The sequence below is a fragment of the Rana temporaria genome, chromosome 7 (genome assembly GCF_905171775.1).
Source record: "Rana temporaria chromosome 7, aRanTem1.1, whole genome shotgun sequence".
Lineage (NCBI taxonomy): Eukaryota > Metazoa > Chordata > Amphibia > Anura > Ranidae > Rana > Rana temporaria.
Window position 1 is genome coordinate 16,740,685 of NC_053495.1, and position 13,490 is coordinate 16,754,174.

Below are 13,490 nucleotides of genomic sequence, written 5' to 3' on the forward strand. Positions count from 1 at the left end.
AAAATAAAAAAAATTTCCTCAGTTTTGGCCGATACGTATTCTTCTACATATTATTCGTAAAAAAAAAACTCAATAAGCGTTTATTGGTTGGTTTGCACAAAAGTAATAGCGTTTACAAAATAGGGGGTATTTTTATGGCATTTTTCTTAATATTTTTTGTTTTTACTAGTAATGGCGGCGATCAGCAGTTTTTATCGGTACTGCGACATTATGGCGGACACTTTTGACACATTTTTGCGACCATTGTCATTTTCACAGCAAAAAATGCATTAAAAATGCATTGTTTACTGTGAAAATGACAATTCCAGTTTGGGAGTTAACCCCTTCGGCGTCCCCTTATGGTTATGTGTGACCTCATGTCTGTTTCTAACTGTAGGGGGGTTTGGCTGCAGGTGTGACGTCATCGATTGTGGTTCCCTATAAAAGGGATCACACGATCGATGACCGCGCCACAGTGAAGAACGGGGAAGCTGTGTTTACACACAGCTCTCCCCGTTCTTCAGCTCTGGGGACCGATCGCGGGACTCCAGCGGCGATCGGGTCTGCGAGTTCCGCGGCCACGGAGCTTCGAACCGGGTCGCGTGCACGCGCCCGCGACCCCATGGCTGGGCTTAAAGAGCCACGTACATGTACGTGGATGTGCCCAGCCGTGCCATTCTGCCGATTGTATATCGGTGTGAATGGGTCCTTAAGTGGTTAATACCAGCATGCTTTGGAGTGTGGGAGAAAACCCACGCAGGCACAGGGAGAACATGCAAACTCCATGCAGGTCGTGCCGTGGTTGGGATTTGAACCGACAACCTTAGTGCTCAGCCAGTATGCTTGTGTGCATGAGGCCTAACGCCCAAAGTTAGTAAGTCTCCATTCACATCTAGGCGACAAAACGCCGGACGCTTGTGCCGCTAGAGGGGGAAATTCCCATTGCTGTCTATGGAGATGGTTCACATCTCATAGACGCCGTACGCCTGTCGCCTGAAAAAAAGTCCCGGACCCTTTTTTTCAGGCGACATTGGCGTTCGCCCATTGACAGCAATGGGAAGAATTTGAAAAAAAAAAAAAGATACACTATCCGCGGCAAAATACGCCGCGCACGCGGCGTTGCTTGTCGCGGAGATGTGAATGGAGCCTAACTGTCACTTACAGCATCATTTATTTTACGTAAACAAATGCTAATGTGAGCTACTTTTGTTTCCATAATAATAATAATAATAAAAAAAAAAAAAAAGTTAAATAAATATGAAGCCTAAATACAGGTAAAAGTTTTTGGCTCAATACAAAAAAGGAAAATAAGTGAAAATAATTCAGCCCCTGGAGTGAAGAATTGTGCCCGCTGTTGCATAGGAATGGCCCTTGAAGAGTCTCTTTGACGCTTTGTAAGACCCGGGTTGCCGCTTCGGCCCCGCTGAGCAGCGATTTATAGAACAGTCACCGCTCGCTGATCTAATGTTCTGCGATTTCTGAGCTTTCGCTACACTTGGTGCACGCAGAGCTTTGTGCCGCCGAACCTCCGACTTAATAAATCACTGACATTCTTGCTTTTTGTTTCCCTTCCCCTCCTTTCTCTTTCTTTCTTTCTTTCTCTCTCTCTCTCTTTCTCTCTCTCTCTCTCTCTCTCTCTCTCTCTCTCCCTTTTTTTTTTTTTGCAAAGCCTGCGGATTTGGATGAATGGGTAAGCACTGTTTGGCTCGTGTTCATGCTTATTTCACTTGTCATATTGTCACTGTGGCGGGGATTTTTTTGTGGAAGCCAAAGTGTATTTCATTTCCGTCTCTTCTCTTCGCCTTTCTCTGTGTTTTTTTTTTTTTTTCTTTCATTTTTTTTTTTTTCTTCTTTAATGGTTTCTGTAAAGTGGCCCATTTGTGCATGAAGGAAATAACAAACTGGTCTAATTGTTGTTGCATTAACATTGATTAATTTAGAGACATGTTTCAAAATGAATTTAGAGGCACAGGTACGGTTTACATTCTATTTTGTATTTATTTATTTTTTTATTCTATCAAATTTCTGAATCTTGACAATATTAAAGCAGAGCTCCACCCTCTACCTCCACTCCCGCTCATCTGAACCATCCCCCCCTCCGGTGTCACATTTGACACCTTTCAGGGGGAGGGGGGTGCAGATACAGGTATTTGCACCCATTTCCGGCCACACAGTCTGCGGGTAGACTGCGGGCAGGGCGTCAGATCCCGTAACCCACCCCCCTGGGGGGTGCAGATACAGGTATTTGCACCCATTTCCGGCCACACAGTCTGCGGGTAGACTGCGGGCAGGGCGTCAGATCCCGTAACCCCCCCCCCACCCCCTGTGTTCTGGGAAACACTCTGCTCCCAGAACACAGCAGGAACCAGTCAGCACGGCGCAGCGCGATTCGCACATGCGCCGTAGGGAACCGGGCAGTGAAGTCGGAACGCTTCACTTCCTGGTTCCCTCACCGAGGATGGCGGTGGGGGCAGCAGAGTGACGAGCGATCGCTCGTCCTCTGCTGCAGACGGCGCTGGACTCCAGGACAGGTAAGTGTCCTAATATTAAAAGTCAGCAACTGCAGTATTTGTAGCTGCTAGCTTTTAATATTTTTTTTTTTTTTTTTAGGGGACATCCACTTTAACTAGTTACCGACCGCCCACCGTCGTTATACGTCGGCACTTTAAAGATGGATATCTCGGTAACGTGCCTGACCTCACAAATGCTCTCCTGGAAGAATGGTCAAACATTCCCATAGACACACTCCTAAACCTTGTGGACGGCCTTCCCAGAAGAGTTGAAGCTGTTATAGCTGCAAGGGGTGGGGCCAACTCAATATTGAACCCTACGGACTTATGGCCCGTACACACGATCCGAATATCGGACGAAAGCGATCGTACGATTTTCGGATCGTGTGTACACTACTTTCGAGAGTTCATCCGATATTATTCGATCGGACATGCGCGAAAATTTTCCTCGTACGATTTTCGTTTAGTCAGTACAGTTGTCGTCCGAAAATACAATACAAATACATTACAACACATGACATCACTTCCGATTTATTTTTTTCGGTCATACGAGAATTTACGTGACTTTAGAAACCTATTTCATTTTACTTGCGACTATTAAGCGAAAAAAGTCGTACGATATTCGGATCGTGTGTACGGTTCATAAGACTGGGATGACATTAAAGTTCATGTGCGTGTAAAGCAGTGATTCTCAACTCCTGTCCTCAGGACCCACTTAGGCTGCATTCACACCTGAACGCGGCGTATTGTACCGCGATTTGCCGCAACAAATTGCAGCATTTTGTCCCGCGATTTGCCGCGACAAAACGTTTTTAGCCTACAATATGCCGGAGGGGTGATTGAAACATTGTCGGCTATGCCAAAAGCCGCCTGAAAAAAAGGGTCCGGGACTTGTTTTGAGCTTCAGGCGTACGGCGTTTCGGCGTGGAGATGTGAACCATCTCCATAGCCGCCAATGTTAAATCACCCCTCCAGCGTATTGCAGGCTGCAATAGCGTCGGGCTTCAGGCATTAAAACGCCTAGGTGTGAATGGAGCCTAACAGGCCAGGTTTGCAAGATAACTGAGCAACAAAACTAGATCACCTGTGATGTATTTCAGTGATTGCAGTATTCTAGTCTGCATCTCCCCAAAGTAATACTTAAAATTTGGCCTGTTGGTGGCTCCTGAGGACAGGAGTTGAGAACCACTGGTGTAAAGGTAGGTGTCCCAATACTTTTGGTAATACAGTGTACACACACACACACACACCCTTTTTAAAGCGGGAGTTCACCCAATTAGTTTTTTTTTCTCTTTTCCCCTTAGATTCCTGCTCGTTTTGTCTAGGGGAATCGGCTATTTGTTTTAAAATATGAGCAGTACTTACCGTTTTCGAGATGCATCTTCTTCCGTCGCTTCCGGGTATGGGTCTTCGGGAGCGGGCGTTCCTTCTTGATTGACAGTCTTCCGACGGTCGCATCCATCGCGTCACTCGTAGCCGAAAGAAGCCGAACGTCGGTGCGGCTCTATACTGCGCCTGCTTCTTTTGGAAAATCGTGACGCGATGGATGCGACCGTCGGAAGCCTCTCGGAAGACTGTCAATCAAGAAGGAACGCCCGCTCCCGCAGCCCATACCCGGAAGCGGCGGAGAAGATGCATCTCGTAAACGGGTAAGTACGGATCATATTTTAAAACAACTAGCCGATTCCCCTAGACAAAACGAGCATCCATCTAAGGGGAAAAAGTGTTCTCTATGGGTGAACCTCCGCTTTAAAGCAGAACTTCAATAATTTTTTCATCTTTCCATTTATTAAATCTTCTGCCCTTGTTGTATTAACTTTGGATAGTAAAACATTTTTTTTTCTGCCAGTAAATACCTTATACAGGCTTGTTGAAATTGCATATTTACTTCAAGCCCAGTTCCAGTTTCTTGTCTGGTAAAAAGCCTAGGCTTATAACATCATGTACAGCTCTTTCTCCCTCTCTTGTGAGAGTTTGCTAGGAACAGAGGGGGATGAGTCATAAGAGAGCCAGTGGGAGCTGCAGAGCTGGAGGTGTGTCTTTGTAAATCCAGGAAGTCAACAGGCAGCAGCTTCAGCTGCCCACAGTTAAAATGGATGCAGCCAGACTCGGTGGAAGGAGATTTCTGCAGCATATTTGGCAAGTACGGTTGGAGGGAGGCATAAAGATGTTTTTATTACAAATTTATGTGAGCAGACTGCAGTTCCTCTTTAAATCCAAATCACAAATAGAAATCTTATATCACAGCCAGAAAGGTTAAAGGAATCAAACCGATCTGTGGCTTTCAAAGCTTGCTCTTTTTTTTGTCCTGGCACTTTGCTTGTTTTTCCTGCAAGCTAAAAAAAAAAAAAAAAGCAACAAAAAATACAAAAAAAAGATAAAATATAGAATCGCTCTGAAACAAAAAGACATGCACTAGAATCCCCCACAAACTGCAATCAGCTGCCTGGCCTCTCAGGAAACCTTTGTGCGGCTAAATCCGCTAAGTGGTTCAGAGTAAAAATAATGAAAGGGATATGCACTTTCTAAAATGAAAGGTTGCTAATTGCCGGTGCCAATTGTTGCACCTTTTTGGCATCAGTCGGCGGTTGCCGGGAATACGCTTCCCATTGGTTTGAGTAGGCAGTCCACAGATCACAGGTTATTCTGTCTAATGAGTTTTCGCATACATAATATTCATTAAATTCCGCAGCACTTTTTTTTTTTTTCCTTTCCTCACAATCGGGGGGCCGGTGGTATCCGGAGAGGTTAAGCATTGTCTGGTTTTTGCTTTTTGGCAAGCAGTGAAGTGGGCGGGAAGTTTAGCCTAAACGGCCTCGATTTTATTGCAAACTATTCTGTTAGAGATCCATTTTGTGTGCTGAGAAGCTATTCAGCCTTTTTTTTAGCTCAATCGGAATGAAAGGCAACTGCAGCCAGAAGTGTTCTACTTCTCTGTTTTTAATAGGTCCCTTAACCACCTCCGCTCCGGAAGGTTTTACCCCCTTCATGACCAGGGCATTTTTTTGCTATTCAGCCCCGTGCTACGTTTACCACTTCAGAAGGATTTGCTGACCAGGCCATTTTTTGCGTTACGGCACTGCGTCGCTTTTACTGACAATTGCGCGTTTGTGCTACGTTGTACCCAAACAAAATTGAAGTCGCCCCCCCCCCCCAAATAGAGCTTTATTTTTGTGGTATTTAATCATCTCTGCGGTTTTTATTTTCTGCACTATAAACAAAAAGAAAACGATTTTTTTTGAAAAACATTTTTTTCTTAAAGTGGAGGTTCACCTAAAAAATAAATTTTTAACATTACATTCAGCCGAGTTGTCCTAATGACAATCGGCTGTTTTTTTTTTCCCCGTACATACCGTATTTTCACCGCCGCTTCCGGGTATGTCTTCTGCGGGACTGGGCGTTCCTAATTGATTGACAAGCTGCCGACCGTCGCATACTGCGCATCACGAGTTGCCGAAAGAAGCCAAACGTCGGTGCGCAGGCGCCGTATAGAGCCGCACCGACGTTCGGCTTCTTTCAGCAACTCGTGACGCGCTGTATGCGACGGTCGGAAGCCTGTCAATCAGATAGGAACGCCCAGTCCCGCAGACGACATACCCGGAAGCGGCGGTGAAAATACGGTATGTACGGGAAAAAAAAACAAAAAAACAGCCGATTGTCATTAGGACAACTCGGCTGAATGTAATGTTAAAAATTTATTTTTGGGTGAACCCCCGCTTTAATTTTTGCTATAATAAAAAAATATAAAAAACAAATTTCTTCCTCAGTTTAGGCCAATATGTATTCTTCTACATATTTTTGGTAAAAAAAAAATCACAATAAGCGTATATTGATTGGTTTGCGCAAGAGTTATAGCGTCTACAAAATAGGGAATAGATTTATGGCTTTTTTTTTTACTAGTAATGGCGGCGATCTGTGATTTTTAGCAGGACAGATCGCACACTTTTGACACTTTTTTTGGGACCATTGACATTTATACAATAAAAATTTCCGTGCATGTGCGATGGAATAAAATCGGATGAACTGTCCTGATCGGCTCTCGGAAGCTCTGTACTAACGATCTGATTATCGTACGATCGTTTCGAAAGCGGCATTTTTCGTACGATTTTCAGGATCGTGTGTACGGGACATTTTTTAACATCACAGAAACCTGACATTTTAACAGGGGTGTGTAGACTTTTTCTATCCACTGTATTTCTATTTTAAACTAAATGGGTTGTTATTCAAGATGAAGGTTTACAATCACTTTAATAATCTCATTGGCCATAAAGGTATTCTCCAGACATGACCCAAATTTACCCCCAAACCCCCATCTACCCTTATATACTAGTAGCCAGATTCAGATAGACTGGCTTACTTTTGCGGCGGCGTAGCGTATGTCAGAGAGGCAAGTGCCGTATTCACAAAGCACTTGCCTCCTAAGTTACGGCGGCGTATCGTGAATGGGCCGGCGTAAGCGCGCCTAATTAAAATGAGGAACAGGAGGGCGTGTTTAATGTAAATTACTCGTGACCCGACGTGATTGACGTTTTTTACGAGCGGCGCATGCGCCGTCCGTGTACATATCCCAGTGTGCATTGCTCCAAAGTACGCCGCAAGGACGTATTGGTTTCGACGTGAACGTAAATTACGTCCAGCCCCATTCAACGACGACTTACGCAAACAACGTAAAATTTTCAAATTTCGACGCGGGAACGACGGCCATACTTAACATTGACTAGGCCAGCTATTTGTTCGACTAACTTTACGCCGGGAAACGCCTTACGTAAACGGTGTATCTTTCCTGCGATGGGCAAGCGTACGTTCTTGAATCGGCGTATCACGCTGATTTACGCATTCTAGTCGTAAATCAGCGTTCACGCCCCTAGCAGCCGGCGAAACTAGACGACTCATATATGACGGCTCAGGCCGTCGTATCTTAGCTAGGTTTTAGTGTATCTCAGTTTGAGCATACACTTAAACATACGACGGCTTAGATTCCGAGTTACGACGGCGTATCTACTGATACGCCGGCGTAACTCTTTGTGAATCTAGCCATAGGTCTCTGCATTCAAAACCACTTGTATTTATTCCTGTGACCTCGTTATCAGGGTTTGAAAATTCTTGCAGGTGCAGCTGCTGGGCACTCCATTCTGATTGAGGTAAGCATGGCCCCAGAACTACATTTCCCAAGAGCTCTTTCCCTACATAGAGTGTGCTGACACTTTCTGGGGACTGATGGCAGCTGCATTGTTTTAGAAGTCAATGTATGTTTGTGGAAATGGAAGAGAGAGGATAGGCCCTTTTTATAGAGTCTTCAGGCCCGTAGAAGAGCAGCCTCACGAGATCGTATGTCTTGGAAACTTGGATCCATGCTTTTAATTTTCACACTGTGACACGCATCGGGACAATGGCCTTTAGTTGATTTATTCTGATCAGGGCACGGTACATATTTTGGAGCTCGTCGCTGTTTGTTTAACGACGATGTAAATAATTCCGCCCGTTGTTTCGGCTGATTGGTTGCTGGCACAAGTAAAAACACACACAGAAATTACATGGAACCTCAGACAAAAAGAAAGGAGCCCCAAGTGCCTATTATATGCTTATTATAAATCATTAGTGCAGAGAAATATTTACACTGCCTGGGTGCAGGCGCGCCATCCTGGAAAACCATATGCAGATGCGCACGTGCAGCTTAATTGGCAGCGGCGGCAACCCCTATTATTTGGATGGCACCCTTTGTGTGCCAGAAGGGCCAAGATATAGACCGAGATAGAGAATTCAAGTGTTCTTGTTTAGTGCGGCCCCTCCAGTCTAATTAGCAGAACGTGGTGAAAGTGGGCATAAACTGGCATTTATTTTATTGTCAGATATAGTGATTGTACGGTCTATTAATGTAACGTTTTTTCGCTCCCTAAATTATAGCTTCTTTTAAAGCAGAACTCTAGCCAGTAATAACAAGATAAAAAAAATTGAAGCGTCCAATATAAAATAAAATAAATCAGCTTTTGCTGCATTATTTAAGGTGGGTGTAACCCCTCCATACACCCAGTGAAGTGAACAGCCTCAGATGATACACAGGGATGAACCAAATTTCCCTACATTGGTTTTACATGTATATCTGCTGTCTTCACCTTTATATACTGATTAGAAAGTTCAGATCATGTTAGGAATTTTTCTCTTCCTGTTTAACACAGAGGGCTAGATTCAGGTAGAGTGGCGTAACTTTGTGCGGGCGTAACGTATCCTATTTACGTTACGCCTCCGGAACTTTTACAGGCAAGTGCGGCGGCGTAGTGTAAATAGGCCGGCGTAAGCCCGCCTAATTCAAATGGTGAAGAGGTGGGCATGTGTTATATAAATCAGGCTTGACCCGACGTGATTGACGTTTTTCCCGAACGGCGCATGTGTCGTCCGTGGAATTTCCCAGTGTGCATTGCTCCAAAGTACGCCGCAAGGACGTCATTGGTTTCGACGTGAACGTCAATGACGTCCAGCCCCATTCACGGACGACTTACGCAAACGACGTAACTTTTTCAAATTTCAACGCGGGAACGACGGCCATACTTAACATTGGTATGCCGCACTTACGCCACCATATAGCAGGGGTAACTATTTGCCGGGAAAAGCCTAACGTAAACGGCGTAACTGTACTGCGTCGGCCGGGCGTACGTTCGTGAATTCGCGTATCTAGCTGATTTACATATTTCGACGCGTAAATCAGCGTACATGTCCCTAGCGGCCAGCGTAAATATGCCGTTACGATCCGACGGAATAAGAGACTTACACCTGTCGGATCTAATAGATATCAATGCGTAACTGATTCTAAGAATCAGGCGCATAGGTAGGACAAACCGGACTCAGAGATACGACGGCGTATCTGGAGATACGCCATCGTATCTCCACTAAGGATCTGGCCCAGAGTGTGATGTCTGGGCATACATCCAAGATGGCTAAAATTGCTGATTTGAAGGAAAGGCACACACCCCCTCTCCTCATAGGCAGAGACTGTCAGAGGTGTTTTGTAACAGGGCCAGCTCCCTGCTAATCTATCTTAGCAACCTCCCCTGACAGAAAGGAGTTATCAGGCTAATAACAGAGGGACGGTTGTTCAGGAGAGAGCTATGGGACTTGGCTCTTTGAAGAGAGATAACAGAATACTGCAGATATATGTGCCCAGCTCAAATTTCATGAATTGGGTTTACATCCACTTTAACTTTAATCCAGAGCTGTCACCTATAGGGCTTCTTTTTTTCCATCATTACAAGTCCCCAGTCTCCCAGCAACATTCAGCCCACTTCCCTTGAGCCCAGGCTGTCCTGGACCCAACCCTAACTTGTGACTGGGCACTGAAAGGAGAAGCAGCACAGTGATGAGCTTACAGTGCCTTGAAAAAGTATTCGTTCCCCTTGACATTTTCCAGATGTTCTCATGTTACAACCAAAAATGGCGTCCGTGATGGGCGGAACACTGAACACAGTGGGCCAGATTCTCAAAGAAGCGCCTATCTTTAGGCAGGCGTAGCGTATCTCGGATACACTACGCCGCCGTAACTTAGAGCGGCAGGTCCCGTATTCAGAAACAACTTGCGCTCTAAGTTACGGCGGCGTAGTGTAAATGGGCCGGCGTAAGCCCGCCTAATTCAAACTAGGCTGGTAGGGGGCGTGTTGTATGTAAATGATTCGTGACCCCACGTAAATGACGCGCTTTACGAACGGCGGATGCGCGCGCATGCTCAGTATCACGTAGAATTTTCAAAGTAAATTACGCCCGTTCAATGCTTAGGCGACGTGAACGTAACCTACGCCCAGCCCCATTCACGGACGACTTGCGCAAACGACGTAAAATACGACGCTGTTCGGACGTTTTCGACGTCCATACCTAACATGACTTACCCCTGCTTTATGAGGGGTAACTTTACGCCGGTCCAACTCCTTACGTAAACAACGTATCTTGATACGCCGGGCGCACGTACGTTCGTGAATTGGCGTATCTCGCTCATTTGCATATTCGACTCGGAAATCAACGGAAGCGCCACCTAGTGGCCAGCGTAAATATGCACCCCAAGATACGACGGCGTAGGAGACTTGCACCACTCGTATCTAGGCAATAGTGAGGCGTATCTGATTCTATGAATCAGGCGCAGAGATGCGACGCCTCACACTCAGAGTTACGCCGGCGTATCTGGAGATACGCCGTCGTAACTCCTTTGTGAATCTGGGCCAGTGTCTGCTGGGAAACTGAGTGTTCCGCCTATCACGGAACAGGTCATGGAGGAGCGTGACTTTTTAACACTGCCCGGCCGCCGTCTGCATGTCACGGTACCCTGACTCGAGTATAAGCCGAGTGGGTCACTTTCAGCCCAAAAAAACGGGCTGAAAAACTTGGCTTCTACTCGAGTATATACGGTAGGTTTTATAGCGCAAAAAATAAATAACTCGGAGATGATCAAATACCACCAACAGAAAGCTCAATTTGTGGGGGAAAAAAACGGCATTGCATGACGGCACAACTGTCCTTTAAATTAACCCAATGCCACATCGCAAAAAAAATGGCCTGGTCATGAAGGGGGGGGGGGGGATAAATCTTAGAGTGGTTAAATGAAATTAAAGATTTACGCGTTTTGACATTACAGCAACTTGGATGGTAACAAATTAGGTTTTTAGGCAAATTCACACACTTTTTTTGTGTGCAATGAGGCGCAGTGCAAAGCATTAGACAGTCCATTTAAAAATGAATGGGTTGTAATGCACCAAAGAAAGAGGATGCATTTTTTTTTTTTTTAAGCTCTGCAATGTACATTGTGTATTGTGGTATGCTGCAGTGCACTGCATTCTGGTGCATTATGTGCTACACCATTAACACTTGCATTGAAGACATGTTACCACAGTGCAGTAGGGAAGAGATCACAAGATTTTTGGTAGATCACCAAGTATTCTTCTGTACTTGCAGTGTTTTTTATTAGAAACAAAGCATGGGGCAATGTGCTTGTATTGCAGAGATGTACTGAGTGTTATATAAATATATATATAAACCTTGGGCCAGATTCAGAAAGAATCGCGGCGGCGTAACGTATCGTTTTTACGTTACAACGCCGCGAGTTTTCAGCGTAAGTGCCTGATTCACAAAGCACTTACCTGTAAACTTGCGGCGGTGTAACGTAAAGACGTCCGGCGCAAGCCCGCCTAATTCAAATGGGACGTGTACCATTTAAATTGGGCGCGTTCCCGCACCTAACGTTCTGCGCATGCTCCGTTTGGAAATTTCCCGCCGTGCTTTGCGCGAAATTACGGCGCCCCCACGTGTTTGTGAATGGCGACGTGCGTAACGTACTTACGCCGAAAAAAATAATAATTTTAAATTCGACGCGGGATCGACGGCCATACTTTAACATGGCTGGTGTAAAGTTAAGGCATGAAAAAGCAGCCTTAACTTTGCGACGGGAAAAAACGAGTTGCGACGACGTAACGCACGCGAGTACCTTCGTGGATCGCCGTAAAAGCTAATTTGCATACCCGACGCTGGAAAACGACGCAAACTCCACCCAGCGGCGGCCGAAGTATTGCAGCCTAAGATCCGAAGGCGTACGAAGCCGTAAGCCTGTCGGATCTTAGCCAAAAGCCGTCGTATCTTGTTTGTGAATCACAAATTAAGATACGACACGGCAAATTTGAAAATACGCCGGAGTATCAGTAGATACTCCGGCGTATTTCTTCTGTGAATCTGGCCCCTTGGTTTGAGAGTAACTTGCAAAATGTTTTAATAAATTTGGACTTGATATGCAAGCGATGTCTTGATATACAAGTAGTGTCATGTCACAGCTGAGTATAAAAGAAAAGAGGCGTCTCTAAGGCCTCGTACACACGATAGGTTAAACGGAGGACAACGGTCTGATGGACCGTTTTCATTGGTCAAAGCCAATCGTGTGTGGCCCCCATAGGTTATTTAACATCGGTTAAAAAAAAGCCAACTTGCTTTAAATTTAACCGATGGATTCCTAACCGATAGGTCAAAACCGATCGTTAGTAGGCATGACCATTGGTTAGAAATCCAGGCATGCTCAGAATCAAGTTGACAAGTTTTTTTCAGCACGTCGTTGTGTTTTACGTCACCGCGTTCTGACATGATCGGTTATTTAACCGATGGTGTGTGGGCGCGACGGACCATCAGTCAGCTTCATCGGTTGACCGGTGACAACGGTCCTTCAGACCGTTCTCATCGGATGGACTGATCGTGTTTACGAGGCTTTAGTGTAGCTATAGGGTTACATTTAATGAAGGTACAACATTTAGCAACAAATTGCTACACTTGGGCCCCTTTCACACTGAGGCGTATTTCAGGTGTTTTAGCGCTAAAAATAGCGCATAAATAACGCCTGAAATAATCCTGCCCCAGCATTCTCAATGTGAAAGCCCGAGGGCTTTCACACTGAGGCAATGCGCTGGCAGGAGGAAAAAAAATCTCCTTCAAGCAGCATCTTTGGAGTGGTATAGGAGCAGGGTGTTTACCGCTCCTATACCGCTCCTTCCCATTGAAATCAATGGGAACCTGCGGTATTAACCCCCACTATACCGTCATATTTACTGCGATATTCAGCCGCTAGCGGTGCGGTTTTAAACCCCGCTAGCGGCTGAATATCGCGGTAAATACGGCGCAAATTTTTTGCGCCGATATACCGCCACCACACCTCACATGCCCAGTGTAAAAGGGGCCTTAGAGGCGCCTCTCTTCTCTTTTATACTCTGGAGCTCCTGCTGGATTTTGCTTCTAATCCCCTTGTGGAGGCTTCCATTTGTGGATGGACATTTTATGGTTACACAACCTATCACATTGCTATAATATTTTTATATGGACTATAAACTGAAAGCGGGGGTTCACCCTAAAAAAAAAAATTTTTTTCCTACCATGCCATCCAGCATACTAGCGCGAGCTACAGTATGCCTTTATTTTTATTTTTTTGCGCCGTACTCAGTTTAATCCCTTAGTTAAGTTTCAGACTCCCCGCGGGGAGTAGGCGTTCCT

General features: G+C 45.3%; 1 protein-coding gene across 2 annotated transcripts in view; it reads left to right on the forward strand.

The window, feature by feature from the left end:
* The window catches only part of CHCHD6 (coiled-coil-helix-coiled-coil-helix domain containing 6), a 306,107-nt gene that overhangs the window by 96,940 nt on the left and 195,677 nt on the right, over window positions 1–13,490 (forward strand). Inside the window, exon 5 of one of the 2 annotated variants that reach the window (XM_040358983.1) lies at window positions 1,649–1,669. The exons of the other annotated variant lie outside the window; for it this stretch is intronic. Coding sequence (XP_040214917.1) covers window positions 1,649–1,669 — 21 coding nt within the window. The remainder of the gene's footprint in view (window positions 1–1,648; window positions 1,670–13,490) is intronic. 2 annotated transcript variants of the gene reach the window in all.